Source organism: Rhinichthys klamathensis, unplaced genomic scaffold (genome assembly GCF_029890125.1).
Source record: "Rhinichthys klamathensis goyatoka isolate OS25496 unplaced genomic scaffold, OSU_Roscu_1.1 h1tg000654l_1, whole genome shotgun sequence".
Lineage (NCBI taxonomy): Eukaryota > Metazoa > Chordata > Actinopteri > Cypriniformes > Leuciscidae > Rhinichthys > Rhinichthys klamathensis.
The window spans coordinates 966,869-989,426 of record NW_026607098.1 but is presented as its reverse complement, the minus strand read 5'-3'; the positions used below and the strand labels follow the sequence as shown (position 1 = coordinate 989,426).

Sequence of the window (22,558 nt, the reverse complement as noted above, 5' to 3'; positions counted from 1 at the left end):
AATCAGAATGTAGTTGCTATTTTTTTCAAACATGTTGCAAGCAAGAATATTGATTGATTTTGCTTATTACAAGCATATGGGTGATCTTATTATTTTTGAAGGTATTACGTGTTGCAATGAGACTTTGTGCTCTGTATTTGAAGGTGATTTGGTTTTTGCACATTTCTTGTGAGTTGGGGTTGCTCTTAATATTTATGCATATTGTAATTTAAATATACTGTGAAATGTATTTGTATTAAAGGTTTGTTAAAAGTCAAACTCTCTCTCTCTCTATCTCTCTCTCTCACACACACAGAACTGCACTGTGCTGAATAACACTGTGATGGTGTGTCTGGTGCCGTCCGTGGCCGGTTCTGAAAGAGGTTTCTCAGAGGTGGGCAGCGGGCCGGATGAAATCGGATTCATCATGGATAACGTTCAGGCGCTCCTGGTAGTTAACGAGACCTTCAGTTTCTATCCCGATCCTGTGTTTGAACCCTTCGGTCCGTCCATGCAGGAGCTCAAACCCGGTTCTCCTCTCATACTGAAGGTACTGCGGGATCTCATTGCACTTATTCTGTGTTTCTTTATTTTTGACTTAAGGAGGTAGTTCAACCAAAAATGAAAATTAGCCCATGATTTACTCTCCCTCAAGTCATCCTAGGTGTATATGGCATTCTTCTTTCAGACGAATACAATCAGAGTTATATTAAAAAATATACTGGCTCTACCAAGCTTTATAATGGCAGTGAATGGCCGTTTCTGTTTTGAGGTCCATAAAAGTGCATCTATCCATGATAAAAGTGCATCTATCCATGATAAAAGTGCATCTATCCATCATAAAAGTGCTTCTATCCATCATAAAAGTGCATCTATCCATCATAAAAGTGCATCTATCCATCATAAAAGTGCATCTATCCATCATAAAAGTGCATCTATCCATCATAAAAGTGCATCTATCCATCATAAAAGTGCATCTATCCATCATAAAAGTGCATCTGTGCATCTATCCATCATAAAAGTGCATCTATCCATCATAAAAGTGCTTCTATCCATCATAAAAGTGCATCTATCCATGATAAAAGTGCATCTATCCATGATAAAAGTGCATCTATCCATCATAAAAGTGCTTCTATCCATCATAAAAGTGCATCTATCCATGATAAAAGTGCATCTATCCATGATAAAAGTGCATCTATCCATGATAAGTGCATCTATCCATCATAAAAGTGCATCTTTCCATCGTAAAAGTGCATCTATCCATCATAAAAGTGCATCTTTCCATCATAAAAGTGCATCTATCCATGATAAAAGTGCATATTTCTATCATAAAAGTGCATCTTTCCATCATAAAAGTGCATCTATCCATGATAAAAGTGCATCTATCCATGATAAAAGTGCATCTATCCATCATAAAAGTGCATCTATCCATGATAAAAGTGCATCTATCCATCATAAAAGTGCATCTTTCCATCATAAAAGTGCATCTATCCATCATAAAAGTGCATCTATCCATCATAAAAGTGCATCTGTGCATCTATCCATCATAAAAGTGCATCTATCCATCATAAAAGTGCTTCTATCCATCATAAAAGTGCATCTATCCATGATAAGTGCATCTATCCATCATAAAAGTGCTTCTATCCATCATAAAAGTGCATCTATCCATGATAAAAGTGCATCTATCCATGATAAAAGTGCATCTATCCATGATAAGTGCATCTATCCATCATAAAAGTGCATCTTTCCATCGTAAAAGTGCATCTTTCCATCATAAAAGTGCATCTATCCATGATAAAAGTGCATCTATCCATGATAAAAGTGCATCTATCCATCATAAAAGTGCATCTATCCATGATAAAAGTGCATCTATCCATCATAAAAGTGCATCTTTCCATCATAAAAGTGCATCTATCCATCATAAAAGTGCATCTATTCATCATAAAAGTGCATCTGTGCATCTATCCATCATAAAAGTGCATCTATCCATCATAAAAGTGCTTCTATCCATCATAAAAGTGCATCTATCCATGATAAAAGTGCATCTATCCATCATAAAAGTGCTTCTATCCATCATAAAAGTGCATCTATCCATGATAAAAGTGCATCTATCCATGATAAAAGTGCATCTATGCATGATAAGTGCATCTATCCATCATAAAAGTGCATCTTTCCATCGTAAAAGTGCATCTTTCCATCGTAAAAGTGCATCTATCCATCATAAAAGTGCATCTTTCCATCATAAAAGTGCATCTATCCATGATAAAAGTGCATATTTCCATCATAAAAGTGCATCTTTCCATCATAAAAGTGCATCTATCCATGATAAAAGTGCATCTATCCATGATAAAAGTGCATCTATCCATGATAAAAGTGCATCTATCCATCATAAAAGTGCATCTATCCATGATAAAAGTGCATCTATCCATCATAAAAGTGCATCTTTCCATCATAAAAGTGCATCTATCCATCATAAAAGTGCTCCACACGGCTCCGGGGGGATAATAAAGGCCTTCTGGAGCGAAGCCATGAGTTTCTTCCATGAGTGTGAGAGAAATTTCAGTTTCAACTCTACACGTGAAACTGCATAGCAACACCCTGTCAACCATTCACAATCACACCACTGCCATTAAGCCAGCAGGTTTTGCATAGGAAACGCCTCTCCCTTTTTACTTTAAAAATCTAGTTCATTGAAATGCTGGTGCTGTGGTGTTGTGGTCCTGTCTCTCACTTCATGCACAGCGTTAAACAATTTCAGAAAAATTACATGCATCGGATTATCTGCGCAATTCAATTTCACATGCAAAACCTTCTGGGTAATATGCAATACGAGTTGAGTCTACGTGTTAAATGGAGCCCTTCAGTATCACACGTCTCTAAATGAAGCATGTAAATATTTCTGCATGCTTCTGCCATCCCACAAACCCCTTGGACAGAGAGAGGCAGTGTGTGTGGAGCGAGTGCATCATATGCACAGACGTATAGAAGTCATGAGGAGTTTAACCATCCTGGTTCACAAGTGTTATTTTAGTCTTGTTTATATACTATTATAGTTTTGAATTAGCTTTTTAATTTGTTTTAGTAACTTTAATCATTTTTTTTTAATATTTCTATTTAGCTTTAATTTATCTTTAGTTGAGTTTTAGTAATTTTAGGACTGTGACTTTAACTTATTTTAGTCAGGCAAAATTTAATCATTTTAGGTTTTTCATTTTATTTTAGCCCCGCCCCAAACTCTCCACCTGCTACGTTAGCCACTCCTTAAACTCACGCTATAGGTGGAGCAGAAAAGAGATTGACGGATCTGAGCGGACACTCAATGTTTAGATGGTTAATGGGAAGCTCAATGTTTACACTTTTGGGGGAGATGAACTACTAAACGGCATAATAATAGCAGTCCATTGGAGACCATAAGTCTGAGTGGACATCCATGACATGCGGAGTCCCTCAAGGCTCAATTCTTGCACCACTCCTGTTCAACCTGTATATGCTCCCAATGAGCCAAATAATGAGAAAGAACAAAATCTCTTACCACAGCTATGCAGACGACACACAGCTCTACTTAGCCCTATCACCTAACGACTACAGCCCCATTGACTCCCTGTGCCAATGCATTGATGAAGTAAACAGTTGGATGTGCCAAAACTTTCTTCAGTTAAACAAAGACAAAACTGAAGTCATTGCGTTTGGAAACAAAGATGAAGTTCTCAAGATGAATGCATACCTTGACGCTAGGGGTCAAACAACTAAAAATCAAGTCAGGAATCTTGGTGTGTCTCTAGAGTCAGACCTTAGTTTCAGTAGTCATGTCAAAGCAATAACTAAATCAGCATACTATCATCTGAAAAATATTGCAAGAATTAGATGCTTTGTTTCCAATCAAGACTTAGAGAAACTTGTGCATGCTTTCATCACCAGCAGGGTGGATTATTGTAATGGACTCCTCACTGGCCTTCCTAAAAAGACCATAAGACAGTTGCAGCTCATACAGAACGCTGCTGCCAGGATCCTGAGCAGAACCAGAAAATATGAACACATCACACCAGTCCTCAGGTCTCTACACTGGCTCCCAGTTTCATTTAGGATTGATTTTAAAGTATTATTACTGGTATATAAATCATTCAATGGGCTAGGACCTCAATATATTGCAGATATGCTCACTGAATATAAACCTAACAGATCACTCAGATCATTAAGATCACATCAGCTAGAAATACCAAGGGTTCGCTCTAAGCATGGAGAGTCTGCTTTTAGCTATTATGCCAGCCGCAGCTGGAACCAGCTTCCAGAGGAGATCAGATGTGCTCCTACAGTAGTCACATTCAAATCCAGACTCAAAACACATCTGTTTAGCTGTGCATTTACTGAATGAGCACTGTGCCACTGCTCGTCCGACAGTTTTTACTGTACTGGTTTTGTCTTTGTTTGTTTTTTAATTTTTAATTTGTTTTTAATTTATTTTTTTATAATCTCTGGAAGAGATTTTGAAGGAGAGCGGGAGAGTCTTCACTCCGATGAGGCGAGTGAAGGAGTAAGTTAGTTTACTGCTGAGAGTATAAGAAGTTGCTGAGAACGTAACGGCAGCAGACAGCGCACGGGAAGCGTGCTCTGTGGGGGCCCCGCTGGGCATTACTGGTGTAGCACCACCCCAGCAGAGTACGTCCCTGGGCTAGAGGTCCAGTGGCACCGTAAACCAGCTCAATCTCTTCCATCTCAGATAGGGGTGGACCAGTATTACTTTATTTTATTTTTTATTCTAAACTGTTTTAATTATTCTTATTTGTTTTGATTATTTTAATTTATTCTATGTAAAGCACTTTGAATTGCCATTGTGTATGAAATGTGCTATATAAATAAACTTGCCTTGCCTTGCCTTGCCTTGCCTTGCCTTGCCTTGCCTAGCAGTCAATGAACAATAAACTGGGATAAGAGAATGTAGTTTTAACCAGAGGTGTCAAAAGTATTCACATTCATTACTCGGGTAGAAGGATAGATACTAGGGTTTAAAAAGACTTCGGTATCAACTCAAGCTTTTTACTCAAGTAAAAGTGTAAAAGTACTGGTTTCAAAACTACTTAAAGTATAAAAGTAAAAGTAATGTAAGGAAAAAAAATGCCATTAAGGACAAAAGCTTAGGCCGCGCCACAGGGGTCTATAGTGCACTACCACCTCCATTTTTCTAAAGGCCATAATGTTATATTAAAATGTTAATGTTGAAAAATTTGGGATGCACTACCTGTTTCAGCCGCATATATATGCCCATTGAAAATGAACACATTTTAGTACAATGCAAATACATTAAAGAACCATATACAGGTCCTTCTAAAAACATTAGCATATTGTGATAGTTCATTATTTTCCATAATGTAATGATAAAAATTTAACTTTCATATATTTTAGATTCATTGCACACCAACTGAAATATTTCAGGTCTTTTATTGTTTTAATACTGATGATTTTGGCATACAGCTCATGAAAACCCAAAATTTCGGTCTAAAAAAATTAGCATATTTCATCCGACCAATAAAAGAAATGTTTTTAATACAAAAAAAAAAAGGTCAACCTTCAAATAATTATGTTCAGTTATGCACTCAATAGTCAATACTTGGTCGGGAATCCTTTTGCAGAAATGACTGCTTCAATGCGGCGTGGCATGGAGGCAATCAGCCTGTGGCACTGCTGAGGTGTTATGGAGGCCCAGGATGCTTCGATAGCGGCCTTAAGCTCATCCAGAGTGTTGGGTCTTGCATCTCTCAACTTTCTCTTCACAATATCCCACAGATTCTCTATGGGGTTCAGGTCAGGAGAGTTGGCAGGCCAATTGAGCACAGTAATACCATGGTCAGTAAACCATTTACCAGTGGTTTTGGCACTGTGAGCAGGTGCCAGGTCGTGCTGAAAAATGAAATCTTCATCTCCATAAAGCTTTTCAGCAGATGGAAGCATGAAGTGCTCCAAAATCTCCTGATAGCTAGCTGCATTGACCCTGCCCTTGATAAAACACAGTGCACCAACACCAGCAGCTGACATGGCACCCCAGACCATCACTGACTGTGGGTACTTGACACTGGACTTCAGGCATTTTGGCATTTACTTCTCCCCAGTCTTCCTCCAGACTCTGGCACCTTGATTTCCGAATGACATGCAAAACTGAGCAACAGTCCAGTGCTGCTTCTCTGTAGCCCAGGTCAGGCGCTTCTGCTGCTGTTTCTGGTTCAAAAGTGGCTTGACCTGGGGAATGCGGCACCTGTAGCCCATGTCCTGCACACGCCTGTGCACGGCGGCTCTGGATGTTTCTACTCCAGACTCAGTCCACTGCTTCCGCAGGTCCCCCAAGGTCTGGAATCGGTCCTTCTCCACAATCTTCCTCAGGGTCCGGTCACCTCTTCTCGTTGTGCAGCGTTTTTTGCCTAACTTTTTCCTTCCCACAGACTTCCCACTGAGGTGCCTTGATACAGCACTCTGGGAACAGCCTATTTGTTCAGAAATTTCTTTCTGTCTTACCCTCTTGCTTGAGGGTGTCAATGATGGCCTTCTGGACGCAGTCAGGTCGGCAGTCTTACCCATGATTGCGGTTTTGAGTAATGAAACAGGCTCGGAGTTTTTAAAAGCCTCAGGAATCTTTTGCAGTTGTTTAGAGTTTATTAGTTGATTCAGATGATTAGGTTAATAGCTCGTTTAGAGACCCTTTTCATGATATGCTAATTTTTTGAGACAGGAATTTGGGGTTTTCATGAGCTGTATGCCAAAATCATCCGTATTAAAACAATAAAAGACCTGAAATATTTCAGTTGGTGTGCAATGAATCTAAAATATATGAAAGTTAAATTTTTATCATTACATTATGGAAAATAATGAACTTTATCACAATATGCTAATTTTTTGAGAAGGACCTGTATGTGTACTACTGAGCATTAACCCTTTAAGTGTCACCCCCCTTTTTTTGAATATACATGAAAATGCACATTTCAAACTTAAATGGTTGTAATTCAAGAATGCTTTGGAATATAGACGTAAGATTGGTCTCGTTTTAAAGAAGACATTTGGCAGATTTTTGTGGAAGTGAAATAAATTAAGAAAGTGAAACAGAAAAAAGTTATAGAAGTTTGAGTTTATGAAATCGTACAATGTAAAATATTTAATTATTCATATTTTATAGAAAATATATATTTTCAAAACCTGGGCGACTCTAAAACTGCAAAAAAAAATCTAAGTCAAAAATCTGAACAAGTTGTGTTTCAAATTTTAGGTTGATATCTCAAAAAATGAGCGTTCAGTAATATTTTGTTTGTCTGCAGTACCAAACTTTTTCACTAGATGACAACTAGACTCCATTACTGCCCATATAAGGGTGCCTCCATTTCCATATGTGTTTTGAGTGATATGAACCATTATTTCCACAATTTTCATACAATTTATGAAGTAGACATCCTATTCAGAAGTAATATGAGAAGTTTGGCAGATTTTGATATGAATTCAACCTCTAAGAAACAACAATAACAAGTATGTGCGTTATAGCTTGCTGCCACATCACAAATGGTGAATCTATAATTGTTTTCTTTATATTTAAAAAAATTTCAGACCTTTTTTTCTAAAATAATTGAATGGATGCTATCTTTTGAACTCTTGGCATGAAAACAAACCCAGGTTTCTACCCTTCTTTCATGATTTTTCATGTTCATCACTATTTCAAAATAAAGGTCTAAACACGCCTTAGGAGTATGAAAATTTTCTTGTTGCAAATTGATCAATTATGGCTCTTCTGTAATTCATTTTGAAAATCAATCACCAAATATGGAAACTAGAGATTGTAAGCTTTCAAATGATATATAGTTTGTCAAGATTAGTTTAGGTTTAGTATAGGATATTACTGTTTTAAAAATGTAATGGATTTGGGCCCACCGGTGGGCCGGTGACACTTTTAAACTAGCTTTTTTGGGTTAAAAATTATCCTAAATAAATTTTTGAGCAAGTACATAACCAGCCAGGGTTCAAAACCACCTGTTTTTTTATATATATATATTTTTTAACGATGACAAGCCATAATGAAAACAAGCCGAAACACTGGTAGATTATTTTTGGATGATCTTCTGTATATGACAATATGATACAAATTCAAAATAAAGATGTTTATTGTGTTTCAGGGCAGGAATCTGATTCCTTCGGCTGCTGGCATCTACAAGCTGAACTACACCGTTCTGATCAGCGACAAGCCGTGTGTGTTGACCGTGTCAGAGACGCAGCTGCTGTGTGAATGGCCAGATCTCACCGGCCAGCATAAAGTGACTGTGAGTGTGTTTCAGTACAGATGATGATTCCCTTCTTCTGCTCTTTCCCACGACTATCACACCGTCTCGTTTGTGGCTCTTCCTCTCATTCATCTGTGTTTCAGTCCATATTTCTCAGCATCAGATTACTGACGGGAGTTTCTGTCGTGGCTCTCGGGGGGTTTCCTTGTGTTTATTCACGCAAAGAATCTGAGAAGCAGATCTGTATTTATATGTAGCCATTTTCATCTTTAAATAGCTGTCTTTATTTGCTGAACGTGAGAGTGAAATTATATTTTGTATGGCATTGCTCCGATGTTTTTTCCCAAGCTGTCTGCTCTAATTCTGCGAGACGAGTCTGAAGGGAGAACGACAGCTTGTTTGACCCACATGTTTGTCCTCGACCCGTATGGAAGCTGTGACAGCGAGAGACCTGCGTTTACTCCGTATAAAACTAGCCTGTCTGACCCCATTAGCCCCTTAAACCCGGCTAAGTGTGATCGCTCTAAGACGCAGCTTTATTTAAGCAACGAGGATTAATGTGGTGCTGTGAGGTGCGTTCACAATGGGATTGTGGGATAAAACGTAATCACAAATGTTTTGGGAGCTCATTTGATCCTATATTGTAGTCTACTTATAATGATAGTCTTGGTAACTTGCACCAAAAACAGTCATAGTTTAGTTTTTCATGATCATTTTCCCACTTTTACAATAAAAGTCACCAGTTCTTGTTTTGAATGGAATATTGCAGGGTTTATTTTAAATGTTTTATCGGGGCACAGTATTATTGTTTTAAATTCATGTTCCTCGTAATCTTGAATCAGAGTAACTTCCTCTTGCAGCATCTCTTCTCCTCTCTGATGACGAGGGCGGGGCTATAACCTGTCACTCACATGAGATCAGCCAATAGCAAACCACAACCATCCAATCAATTCCTCACGAACACATTGAAGCCCCGCCCACATTTGTTCTTGTTCCAGAAGCTGTTTCATAAACATCACAATAGAAACGAATAACGCAACTTATGTTTCATGCTGACTTTAAACAGGCCGCTCTTCCATATGTAAATGAGCTCTGTCATGATTGGCTGACCTTTTTGCATATGAAATGAGGAGCTGTGATGGATTCTGAACTGTTTTTGCTGTTTAGTTTCAGTAACTACTCTTTGCGGACTTGTAAAGGACTTGTTTCCGTGCACTGACCACTTTGACACCTGTCAATCATCGTGTGACGTGCTCACTGTGTGTGTGTGTGTGTGTGTGTGTGTTGCGCAGATCCTGGCCGGAGGTTTCCGCTACTCTCCAGGAACCCTGCAGATCTACTCCGACAGCTTGCTGACTCTTCCTGCAATCATCGGGATCGGGGGAGGAGGAGGCCTTCTTCTGCTCGTCATCATCATCATCCTCATCGCCTACAAGCGCAAATCCCGGGACGCGGACCGAACGCTCAAGCGACTGCAGCTGCAGATGCACAACCTGGAGTCCAGAGTCGCCCTGGAGTGCAAAGAGGGTAACACACTCTCTCTTGCTTTCTTTCTTTCTTTCTTTTGCTCTTTTTCTTTCACACTTTCTGTCATGCTTTTTAATGCTATCTTTCAATCTTCTCTTTTGCTCTTGCTTTCTTTTTCTCTGTCTTTCTTTCTTTTGCTCTTTCTTTCTTTCTTTCTTTTGCTCTTTCTTTCTTTCTTTCTTGCTTACTTTTGCTCTTTCTTTCACACTTTCTGTCATGCTTTTTAATGCTATCTTTCAATCTTCTCTTTTGCTCTTCCTTTCTTTCTTTTGGTCTTTCTTTCTTTTTTTATTGCTTTCTTTTGCTCTTTCTTTTGCTCTTTCTTTCACACTTTCTGTCATGCTTTTTAATGATATCTTTCAATCTTCTCTTTTGCTCTTCCTTTCTTTCTTTTGCTCTTTCTTTCTTTCTTGCTTTCTTTTGCTCTTTCTTTCTTTTGCTCTTTCTTTCTTGCTTTCTTGCTTTCTTTTACTCTTTTTTCACACTTTCTGTCATGCTTTTTAATGCTATCTTTCAATCTTCTTCTCTTTTGCTCTTCCTTTCTTTCTTTTGCTCTTTCTTTCTTTCTTTTGCTCTTTCTTTCACAGTTTCTGTCATGTTTTATAATGCTATCTTTCGATCTTCTTCTCTTTTGCTCTTTCTTTCTTTCTTTCTTTCTTTCTTTCTTTCTTTCTTTCTTTCTTTCTTTCTTTCTTTCTTTCTTTCTTTCTTTCTTTCTTTCTTTCTTTCCTTCTTTCTTTTGCTCTTTCTTTCCCACTTTCTGTCATGCTTTTAATGCTATCTTTCAATCTTCTTCTCTTTTGCTCTTTCTTTTGCACTTTTTCTTTCTTGCCTTCACACATTCTTTCGCTCCCTCGCTCATTCGTGCTTTCTTTCCGGCTTTTACACTTTCTTTCATGCTTGATTTTACTCTTTCTTTCACTCTTTCTTTGTCCTTTTGCTCTTTCTTTCTTTTTTCGCTCTCATTTTTCATTCTTTCTTTTGCTCTTTCTTTCTTTCACGCTTACTTTTGTGCTTTCATACTTTCACTTTTATCCCATTTTTTTACCCTTTTTTCATACTTTTTGATGCTTTCACTCTTTCTTTTGTGTTTTCTTTGTGCTTTCCATCTTTTGCGCAATTTCACACTTTCTTTTGCACTCTTTCATTGAGCTTTCTTTTGCTCTTTCACTACTTTTGCTTTGCTTCTTTTGCTCTGTTACTTTCGTTCTTTCACACCTTTCTTTATTTTTTCTTCTGCACTTGCTTTCACTCTTTCCTTAATATTTCCTTTGGCTCTTTGTTCTTTTTTTATTGGCTCTTTATCCGTCCTCTTGTTCTCTTTCATTGTTTGTTTGTTCTCTCCATCTCATCACTCTCCTTCAATCCTTTTCAAGTGAGTTCAATTCCATCCTTCTCTTCTGTTTGCTCTTCGCCGTCTCTCTCTGATTGGCTTTGTTTTCTCCGGTCTCCTGTTAGCGATGACCTCACGACGCACACATCATTTATCATACACACACGCGCGCACTGAACGCCCGTCTCATTCCCTCCGCGGTCACAAGGGCGTGAGACGAGTCGCCCATTATCTGTCTCTGTCGGGCCCGAGGTGACGACCTTGTCTGTCTCCAGACTCGGAGAGAGGGATGAGGACAGGGAAGAGAGGATAAAAGAGATGGATAGCGGGAGGTGAGAGTGACGGGTCACTGATAAGTGATGAGGCGTCCTCCAGGATGAATAAAAAGAGGCGATAAATAACCACAACATCCAGATTGATTAGGCGAGTGACAGACTGGATCGGAAACTTGCGAAGGAAAGCATGTTGCATGTTTAAGCTTGTTAATAAGCAGGGGTGCACATAACTTTTTCAGTGAGTTACTCAGGTGAGTACCAGGAGATGGTGTTTGGTACTCACCCCATATGTAGCGTGGTCTTAATAAGTGCAGTCCTCCTCAGTGTAGAAGCTGTCAATCACAGCTGTCAATCATGACGTCCCATTCCCGTTTTTATAGCATCAAATAACTAACTAAAGACCGAACTTATTTTAAAAAAAACGAACACTTAAATTTACATCAGCGTGAAAAAAAAGCTACCTAAAATGACAGAAAACATCTTTGGAAAAAATTTATTTGAAGTGTAATTTGATTGTTTAGTTCATTAGACTTCATGGTGAGGATTTTGAACATCTCACTGTAGATGTGTCAGCCGATAATTTGTCAGTCAAAAATAGTCGATCTCCGAATGCAACTTAACAGGGAGGAGAGTAAAAATGAAAAGCTCCTAAAGCTTAGTTCCATATAAATTCACGGATAATTTGTTGTTTTGTCGTAAGTGAAAAACAATATTGACCTTGTATTTGAAAAAGGATCCTCGTATAAGAAACAATACTAAAATTCAGAGTCAGTTCATTCGGATTCGGAGATCGACTATTGCGGAGATTGACTGACAAAATGCCGGTGTTACTGTTCTGGCTGACACAGACACAGTGAGTTGTTCAAAATCTTTCTTTTTAGGAAACTCTGTTTACACAAACAATGTTCTCAATGCTCGAGTTCATGTGTAGAGCCCCTGGTGATACAAAGTTTCAGCAAAGTTTCATGTTGTGTCGAGCCTTCTTAGTGTTTAAAAATAGCGATTTTTGATGCTATCATATACGTGCCCCTAGCTCTCCCATTCAAAAGCCAATTTGACCGAAAACGAAAGTGAAAATCGCTCAATGAACTACATCTCCCGGGAAGCGAAACAACGAGCAAGATCCGCTGCTCGTGTGTGTGCAGTCTGGTACAAAACACTCAGGCATGACGGCGTAACGTTACGATTTTAACGTAAGACTATAGAAACAATGACAGACGTTAGCTTCAGTAAAATTAGCTTTAGCTTCAGTAAAGTTAGCTTCAGTAAAGTTAGCTTCAGTAGTTAGCTTCAGTAAAGTTAGCTTCAGTAAAGTTAGTTTCAGTAAAGTTAGCTTCAGTAAACTAAGCTTCAGTAAACTAAGCTTCAGTAAACTTAGCTTCAGTAAACTTAGCTTCAGTAAACTTAGCTTCAGTAAACTTAGCTTCAGTAATGTTAGCTTCAGTAAAGTTAGCTTCAGTAAACTAAGCTTCAGTAAACTAAGCTTCAGTAAACTAAGCTTCAGTAAACTTAGCTTCAGTAAACTTAGCTTCAGTAAACTTAGCTTCAGTAAACTTAGCTTCATTCATTGAGAGAAAATGTGCGCCTTTTGGGTTTGTAGTCTTTGTAATTATGTATTTTCACAGTCTTATACCTAAACAGTTTTACATCAAACTGCGACTTTATTGACTTAAAAATGTATCTTTTAAATTGACAAACATCATATGTGTAATTCAGGGCACAATTCAAACGAGATCAAAATATTTGTTGTCTCTCGCCATTGACTACCATACAATATTTTTCCGAAATAAGGTCCCATGGTGGTCGACCGGAAGGGGAGGGGCTTAGGCTCTCTATAAGCATCTAATAAACTACTTCTGACTGACTGAATATCTGATCAGAATACAAGAAACCCGTTTTCTTCTGCTTTACATGACACCGAGATTCATGGTTTCTCTGACTCTGTCTCCAGCGTTTGCCGAGCTGCAGACCGATATCCATGAGTTGACTCAGGATCTGGATGGAGCTGGAATACCGTTCCTGGATTACCGCACGTATGCCATGAGAGTGCTTTTCCCAGGAATAGAGGACCATCCGGTGCTGAAGGAGATGGAGGTACATACGGACAGCTTTAACCCAGGCTAATGTTAGACCAGAGCAGAACTAACCCCGGGCTAAACCTGGTTTCTCCAGAGGTTTATTCTCCACTACTGTCACCGGGTGGAGTTTGGGTTTCTCTCTTGGTTAGCTGGGGTTTAAAACACACATTCAGTAATATTCATGATTATTGTTAATTGTATTTACCCTATCCTATTTATTTATTTATCCTAACCCTTTATTTAATTGTATTTATTTACCATAACCCATTTATTATTATTTTAATTTATTTATCCTAATCCTTTTATTATTATTATTTTTGTTATTTATTTTACGTTATTTGATTTATCCTAACCCATTTATTTATTATTTGTTTATTTATTTACCTTAACCCATGAATTATTATTATTTTTTGTTTATTTACCTTAACCCATGAATTATTATTTTTTGTTTATTTACCTTAACCATTTATTATTATTTATTTTATTATTTTTATTTTATTTATCCTAACCCATTTATTGTAATATATATATTCTTATTTATTTTCTACCTGAACCCATTTTTTATGGACCGTTATTGAACTGAATTGATCAATACTGAACTGAATTGATCTGAATAATAACACTAATGTCTTCTGTAGAGCTGCTTTCCAGCTGAAATGATTCGGTTTCATAATTGGTGTATTCTGCAACATTAAGCTGTTATTTTCCTGTTTATTACCGCGAAGCTGCTTTGAAAAGATCTGTATGATATATAAATAATATATATATAAATAAATATAAATAAACGTGACTAGACTTGATGTTTTGATCTGATCGCAGTGTGTCTCGTCTCGTCTCTCTCTCAGGTGCCGGCGAACGTGGAGAAGTCTTTGACTCTGTTCGGGCAGCTCTTGAACAAGAAGCACTTTCTGCTGACGTTCATCCGCACGCTAGAGGCTCAGCGCTCGTTCTCCATGCGGGACCGAGGGAACGTGGCGTCTCTCATCATGAGCGCCCTGCAGGGAGAGATGGAGTACGCCACCGGTGTCCTGAAACAACTGCTGTCCGACCTCATCGACAAGAACCTGGAGAGCAAGAACCACCCCAAACTCCTGCTGAGAAGGTACGCCATCTCACGTCACCTTCCAGTTTTTGTACAGCCGCGTTTCCACCGCAGGAACTAGCGACTTTGGGCTGGGACTCGCTGTGTTTCCACCGCAGGAACCAGGGTCTAAATGAAGCTCCGGGTAAATATTTCCCCCTCGCGAGCATGGGCGTGTCTAGAAGGGGGGTACAGGGTGGCACTGGCCCCCCCTGGAATATGATTGGCCCCACCAACATCATCGAGAGCCTAAGTCCCTCCCCTTCCGGTCGACCACCATGGGACCTTATTTCGGAAAAATATTGTATGGTAGTTAATGGCGAGAGACAACAAATATTTTGATCACGTTTGAATTGTGCCCTGAATTACACATATGATGTTTGTCAATTTAAAAAATACATTTTAAAGTCAATAAAGTCTATACATCTGTTACAGTTTGATGTAAAACTGTTGAGGTATAAAACTTTGAAAATACGTAATTACAAAGACTACAAACCCAAAAGATGCACATTTTCTCTCAATGAATGAAGCTAACTTTACTGGAGCTAACTTTACTGAAGCTAACGTCTGTCATTGTTTCTATAGTCTTCCGTTATAATCGTAACGTTACGCCGTCATGCCTGAGTGTTTTGTACCAGACTGCACACACACGAGCAGCGGATCTCGCTCGTTGTTTCGCTTCCCGGGAGATGTAGTTCATTGAACGATTTTCACATAAAACTAAATGTTACTCTTCTGTTTTATGACAAACTGCGACTTTCTTTCAGAGTTATCTTTTAAATTGACAAACATCATATGTGTAATTCAGGGCACAGTTCAGACGGAATAAAAAGATAAGTTGTCTCTTGTTTGGAAGAACAACACTTCATTATTGTTTTTAATTCATGTTCTTTCATACTTACTGAGCCCAAAATATTAACGTTTTGTAGAGATCCTTCTGTATTATATTAGATGTCTTATAACTGAATTAGGTAACACTTTATTTTACTGTGTCCTTGTTACATGTACTTACCATAGTAATAACAGTAAATTATGCATAATTACATGTAACTAACCCTCAACCAAATCCTACCCTAACCCTATAGTAAGTACATGTAGTTGCTTAATATTACTTAATATTACTAAAGTTACTTAAATATATAATTACACTGTAACAATGACACCTTAAAATAAAGTGTAACCCTGTATTATAAGAGAGCAAGAACCTGTCGTGAAGGTACGGCATCTCACTTCACGTTCAAGTTCCCATGTCGCACCTGTTAATGGACTTCGTGAGTTTGACTTCTAGAGGTCACTTTATTCTCCCATCACTCATTCGCTCTCCATCCCCCCGTTTCCAGGCTTTGCCCTTTCGTGGTCGTCGGTGTTTCATCCCTCTGTTTCTGTCAGATGATATTACACACCTGAACCCACACACGTTCCCTGCGGAGCGAGATGAAGACATGACAAGACCAGCTGAGATTTGATGAGAGATAGAGCGTGAGAGTCGGAGGAGTTTATGACTTTAGTCCAGAACATGGTGCATGTCAGTCTTACATCAATATCACAAAAGCAAATCGACCATTTCTGAAATGATTTCATCTCCAGTTCCTACAGCGCTCGGCGTCTCATGTCCTTCACTTTGGCTTTATTTACCATGAAGGTACAAAGACTCGGTCTGGACCAATCTAACGATAGCATGTCACGGGACGTTCTCTGTTTTCCACAAAATTAGAAAGGAAAAAAATTATATTATAAATCTATCTATTTTTAGGACCATTAAGATTCTTTAGCATTGAAGCATTGGCTCCATTTTCTTAACAAAATATAATTTTTAAATAATTTTATTTGTTTTTGTTTGTTTTTATCATTAACCTAAATGTGTATTATTATTAATTTTTTTATTTATTTCACGTAACCGTTTATTATGATATTATTGTTGTTTGTTTATTTAGCTTAACCCCGTTTTTTTATTATTATTTCACCTAACCATTTGTTATTATATTATTATTGTTTATTTATTTAGCTTAACCCATTTTTTATTATTATTATTATTTATTTCACCTAACCATTTGTTATTATATTATTATTGTTTATTTATTTAGCTTAACCCAATTTTTATTATTATTTCATTTAACCATTTCTTATTATTTATTTATTTAGCTTTACCCATTTATTATTATTTATTTTTCACTTAACAATTTATTATTATTATTTATTTGATTATTTATTTAACCTATCCCATTATTTTATTTATTTCACTTTACCATTTATTATTATTTTTTGTTTATTTATTTAGCTTAACCCATTTATTATTATTATTATTTTGATTTTGCTTAACCATTTTTTATTTTTTTATTTTGCTGAACCATTATTTATTTATTTATTTATTTTGCTTAACAATTTTTTATTATCATTTGATTTATTATTTTTCCCCATATACCATTTATTATTATTATTATTATTATTATTATTATTATTATTTAGTTAGTTATTAAGCTAAATCATTTATTATTATTATTATTATTATTATTATTTGTGTATTTAGGTTAACCCATTTATTTATTTTATTATTAGTATTATTAGTATTATTAATTATTATTGGAAAAGTAAATTATGACCAGGTCATGTTCTGGACATGTTTTGTGATTGATACGCCATATTCATGTGCCAGCCATATTCATGATTCATGGACAGTGAATCTGTCAGAAATGATCATCTCTCGTCTTCAGAGTGATTTGGTTTCGCTGCAGCTTCTCAGTTTCTCTTATTCTCTCTCACATGACAAACATCACCTAAACATCAAACACATGTGAGCCGTCAAATCTCAATCTTTCACCCCTCCAGGAACGTTTCCAGCACAATATACTCAGTTTTTTTTAATACCTCCTCACAGTCTGTGTTCCTCGTGCCGTATCGCTCTCCTCTGCATCCGTCTTGGCATCAGAACGAGTGAATAATTCAGCAGAGATGGTAAAAACACAGACTCCTCGTCTACGCCTCCTCGCGCACGCCGTGAGCAGATTAGCGCTAATAAGGTCCGTTAATTACCAAGCCGTGTAATTAGCCTCATTCCGAGGGACTTTTTTCGGAGGGTTGTTATTGTGTGCCAGGTTTCTGTTTAATGACAGAAGATACAGAATATTTTTAATTGGTGTTTTCTTAATGAAGTTTAGTGGTTTGCTTTGCGAGGGAAGAGAGCAGCGCTTTGGTTTGTTGTTAATGCTAAATTATTAGCGTGTGTGCTTTGAAGGGTTTTCCCCGAGCTGCGTTCACCAACGCTGCTGGAATAATTCGGCCGCCGCACTTTGATGTCAAATGGGAGTTTAATACAACACACACACACACACCCCAATAGATGTTGGTTATCAGAATGGCTGTTTTTCTTGTTGTGAGGCTTGGGAAATTGTGAAATGAAGAAGCCTTCAAAGCATCTCTCTGCTCTTAAAGGTTCCCTCAGGGACTCCCACACCCAAGCAAATAAATCCTTGACATTTATTTTTTACTCTGTTCCCCCCTCAGGACTGAATCTGTGGCTGAGAAGATGCTAACAAACTGGTTTACTTTCCTCCTCTTCAAGTTTCTTAAGGTAAGTGGAGGGAACTGGAACGAATGACTGTGTTTCCGTGCATCTTGAACGATGTTATTCGCTATAGAAAGAGAGCTCACGGGTGTTTGCTGGTCAGTCTGGTCTGGTTTACAGGTTTTAGAGAGCTTTAGATCGGACGCTTGGCAAGCAAGGAGACCAACTAAACCAGCCATCTTGTCAACAAAATGATTGACTGATATTTGTATTAGTTGCCCCATTTCCATACTACTTAGATTTTGAATGCACCAAACACTAGATGAAATACACATTATGATAATCATTGAATATATTTAGATACTGTTAAAGTCCCCCTGTGGTGAAAATCCAGCTTTTAATGTTGTTTATGTGTCTATGTGGTGTTTTTAATACGCTTTAAGACAAAGCATGTGTAAATTCATAAGTCGACAGCATTGCTGAGTATTTTCTCCTTAAAGGGGTCATATAATGGTACATGCACTTTTACAAGTTGATTGTACTGAAATGTGTGTTGGCAGTGCCTGTACACAACCATCATATAATGATAAAAATCCATCCAGTGTTTTTGTTTTAATCTCCTTATATGTTTTCCCCTGCCTCAAATCGAGCCGTTCGTTTTTGTGACGTCAATAAAACGGACGCCCCACCCACGATTGTTGATTGACAGCAGCGTTTCAACACAGACCCGCCCTGAGCGAGCTGTCATCATAGTCCGTCATTGTTGATACCTTTTTTACAGTCTAGCGTAAAATAGTGGTGCAACGGATCATCATTGATCCGTGATCTGTTCGGATCAATATCTTCGGTTCGGCACACACGTGATCCGCGGATTGATTTATGAAAAAAAAAAATTGTAGGTGTGTGTGTGTGTGTGTGCGCGTGCGTGTGTCCTACGCATGTTTAGTCCACATACATCTCCACAGCGTGGTCATGGCGATCGGAGGACGTGAGCTTAAACGCCCCGCGTCATTTAAATCCCCATATATGGGAGCATTTTGGCTTCCCTGTCAAATATAATGATGAAGGAAAGAGGTGTTGTGGCAAAAATTCATCTCAAACAAACATCACTGCGTAAGAGACACTCAGAGTCAAATTATATAAAATAGAAGTATTTATTCTTGCAAGAATAGGAGCAGTCTAATACACAGTTGTTACCCTGTGCAGAAGAGTGACACACCCCCAGACAGACTGAACTAGCTTTTATCTTAGTTTCAAGGCCTTCTTCCCCCCAGAGCCTTCCTCCCAGTAGTTTTCCATAGACGTCACTAGTTGGCCCACTAAGCTCCCCTGCACCAAATGGCCTTCTGACATCTAGGTCAGAGGTCCTTGTTCGTCTGTTCTCTGGAGTGTCTCCCTCTTCTGCCTCCCCAGGTACATAAACAGAATCTTCTCTCACTACAAGTGAGAGACACACATGTGACATTCTTTGAATCACCTATATTTAACTAAAGATCAATGAATATCATTAAAATTGCCACCACAACTCCTCACTTTTTATCATTCTGATTACCCATAATCACAATAATAAACAATAAGACAAATTTTAAGTCATATCATCACACTTATACTCTTCATCTCTGATTTTTCCATAAATGATCACTCTCCTTGAACCTGTGAAGAAAAGTTTAGAATGAAGAAGCATAAGGCTGTTTTTGTGGGGGAAAGGCCCCGTAATATTTTAGCAAGCAAGTAAACATGTTTACGGTGCCGGGCTGAACGAGAAATCTCTGTTCCTGCGCTCCTGTAAACAGACCCTCAGTCACACCAGTAAGGAGTAAATAGTTATAACACAATAAGGAAACCAACAGAAAAAGTATAATAAAAAATCCCTCAGTTTCAACCCCTGTCCTTGTACGCCATCTCGTAACACGGATGACTGCTGCTTTTAACCGTCTTTAAATCTTTTGCCCTTAATCTTTCTCAGAAAATAAACAAATAGAAGAAAAACAAACAGAACATACATTTAACACATATCTCACTGTAGCTCCCGCTACCTGTATCGTCACATAATTTTGTTCATCCTTGGGATAGACTGTCATTTCCACCAATTGAACAGACAGCATGTTTCACCTGTCACTGTAATCATATTCCCCCATGAATAACAAAATTATTAGAATAACAATCCTAACTCCTATCATTAAGCCTTTTCCATTAATCTACGCCCATCTTCATATTTCACCTCGGTTTTCCTAACCATATTTTGTTCACTTCTAATTCAATTTAGTAAGCTCTATTTAATGCCATATTTAACAAAATCTAACCAGAGAAGTCTTATAATTTTATCCATTCTTCTAACCAATGCAGTTGTTCAATATTAACTCTAATATTTCCATTACGGACACAATCAATATATTTTCTACATTTACAATCAAATCAATACCTAGTTTGATTCAATCAAACAAAATCATCACAAAAACAGATTCTTCTGTTAAACTTAAACCATCAGTTGTGTTGATCATCTCGTTCGCCCCACGGACGTTCCGTGTTCTTTTACCTTTACAGGGTATCCGCGGGTCCTTAAAAAGTCTTAAAAAGTCTTAAATTAGATTTTAAAAATTTATGGCCTTAAAAAGTCTTAAAAAGTCTTATTTTGACTTATGAAAGGTCTTATGGCCACCCTACGACATATCTAAATGTTTTCCAAATTAAAACTATCTAATTAGCGTACTTTTTTATTTACTATTCGTTCTTTGTGGATTTGCTCGTTCACGTGACATTTCGCGTCACATTCGCGCCAGCATTACGTCTGTCTCCTGCACGCGAAACAGCAGGAGAGGAGAAGAAAGCTGGTTAATTTCAGTTCAATTGTGAGTTCATTCTTTATGTGCGTAGTGGTGTGCGATGTGTATTGTCTATTATGATATTGTAATCATTGTTTTACTTTAACGTTAAGTATGTACGAGGGCGCACTGCGAGCTGACATCGCATTTGTCTCTCATGCTTGCTTTCACTGCGTGATGTGTCAGTGCAGTTATTATAGGTATGTTCCCTAATAGACGTATAAAGTTTTTGTATTTTATATATCATATGTTGTTATCATACAATATTACATCAGCAAGAGGGCTGTTTTCCCGTGCACAATAGCAAATATGATATTTATTTTATATAACAGTTAAATTAACATTGTTACATTTTATAAACAATATTGTCAATATTGTTTGTTTTCCCTTTATTTCGCTGACGAGAATTTCAAAATGAAACCGTAGCAGAGTCTCAATGCAAAAGACAGCGATGATTTCTTGACTGAAATCCGCGTTTTGAACGAATCATTTTAACGATTCAATGAACAATCACTTGCAGTTCCCGAATGAATCAGCCGTTTGAACAAATCGTTTGAATGAATGACTCCCTGAGACAGTGACTTGCCGCCACCTACTGGCGGGTTTAGTTTCACATTTAAAGTACCCTGTAATTAAAATGTTACAATTAGAAATCAGTTAATATTTAAATATTGAATTAAGAATTGAAAGAATTGAATATATCATAGCTTTATTTATGCAATTGTAAATGGAGTATAAATATATTAATGCCAGTTCTGATGCTGCTTCTGTGTCTCCTCTGCACTGCAAAGATGGATTTTGATTTAATGATTTAATATAACTGGTAACAGTGGTATTGTGTTATTATTCTAATATAATTTAATTTGAATGTTAGAATTTGACATAAAAGGTGATGCATACCTCTAAGTAAAAAAAAAAAAAAAAAGTCCATATATGGGTGAAAATGTCCCTGGAACTCAATTTAAGGTTGCAAATATTGCCCTTTAATAAAAAAATGTTAATTCCTTTCACTGCTGTGAACTGACCACTGCATAGAATATGAAAAATATGAATATCTTCGTGAGTCAGCTGTCAACAACAGGCCTAAACCAGCCATGGTACCAGTACACAAACACAATCAGTAAAATATCATCTAATTATCATCAACAAAACTTTGAAAATATTGAGACATTTTTTTTTCAATATTGCGCACCCCTAATGTAAGGTATTAATTTTGATTTCTTCAGGTCTTAAAAAGGTCTTAAAAAGCCTTAAATTTGACTTTAAAAAGTGTGCAGATACCCTGCTTTAACTTTTAATTCAAACATGCTGTGGTTCTACTTAATAAGCTTCAACAATTATCCCTATAATTTACATTAATTAATAGATCTTCTCTTCCCAAAAACATTTTCCTTAAATATTTCCTAATGAATAAGTAACCAATCAAATCTTTTGATCTACTGTATATCAATACTAAGCCCTATTTTGATTTAATCAAATCAAATCCTCAAAATAATCACAAAACCACATTCTTAAACCATTAGTTGGTTCACATCCTCCTCCAGGCGTGTTGATCATCTCGTTCGCCCCATGGACTATGGGATGGTTGTGGCCTGTTGGTGTAGGTGAGAGGCTTGGACCCAGGTGTCAAACTCTCCAACCATTTTCTGATCCTTATAAGGTTTTCCCTTAAATCACGACCGCACCCCCACTGGAGTGAACTGTCACCTGTG

The 22,558-nt window shown here is 37.5% G+C and overlaps 1 protein-coding gene across 1 annotated transcript in view; it reads left to right on the top strand.

The window, feature by feature from the left end:
• Positions 1 to 22,558, top strand: part of plxna1b (plexin A1b) — a gene marked incomplete at its 5' end in the record, with an annotated part of 80,663 nt that overhangs the window by 35,706 nt on the left and 22,399 nt on the right. The window contains 6 exons of the mRNA XM_056241590.1: positions 296 to 529; positions 8,124 to 8,267; positions 9,521 to 9,755; positions 13,315 to 13,457; positions 14,287 to 14,543; positions 18,024 to 18,090. Of these exons, the coding sequence (XP_056097565.1) occupies positions 296 to 529; positions 8,124 to 8,267; positions 9,521 to 9,755; positions 13,315 to 13,457; positions 14,287 to 14,543; positions 18,024 to 18,090 (1,080 nt within the window). The remainder of the gene's footprint in view (positions 1 to 295; positions 530 to 8,123; positions 8,268 to 9,520; positions 9,756 to 13,314; positions 13,458 to 14,286; positions 14,544 to 18,023; positions 18,091 to 22,558) is intronic.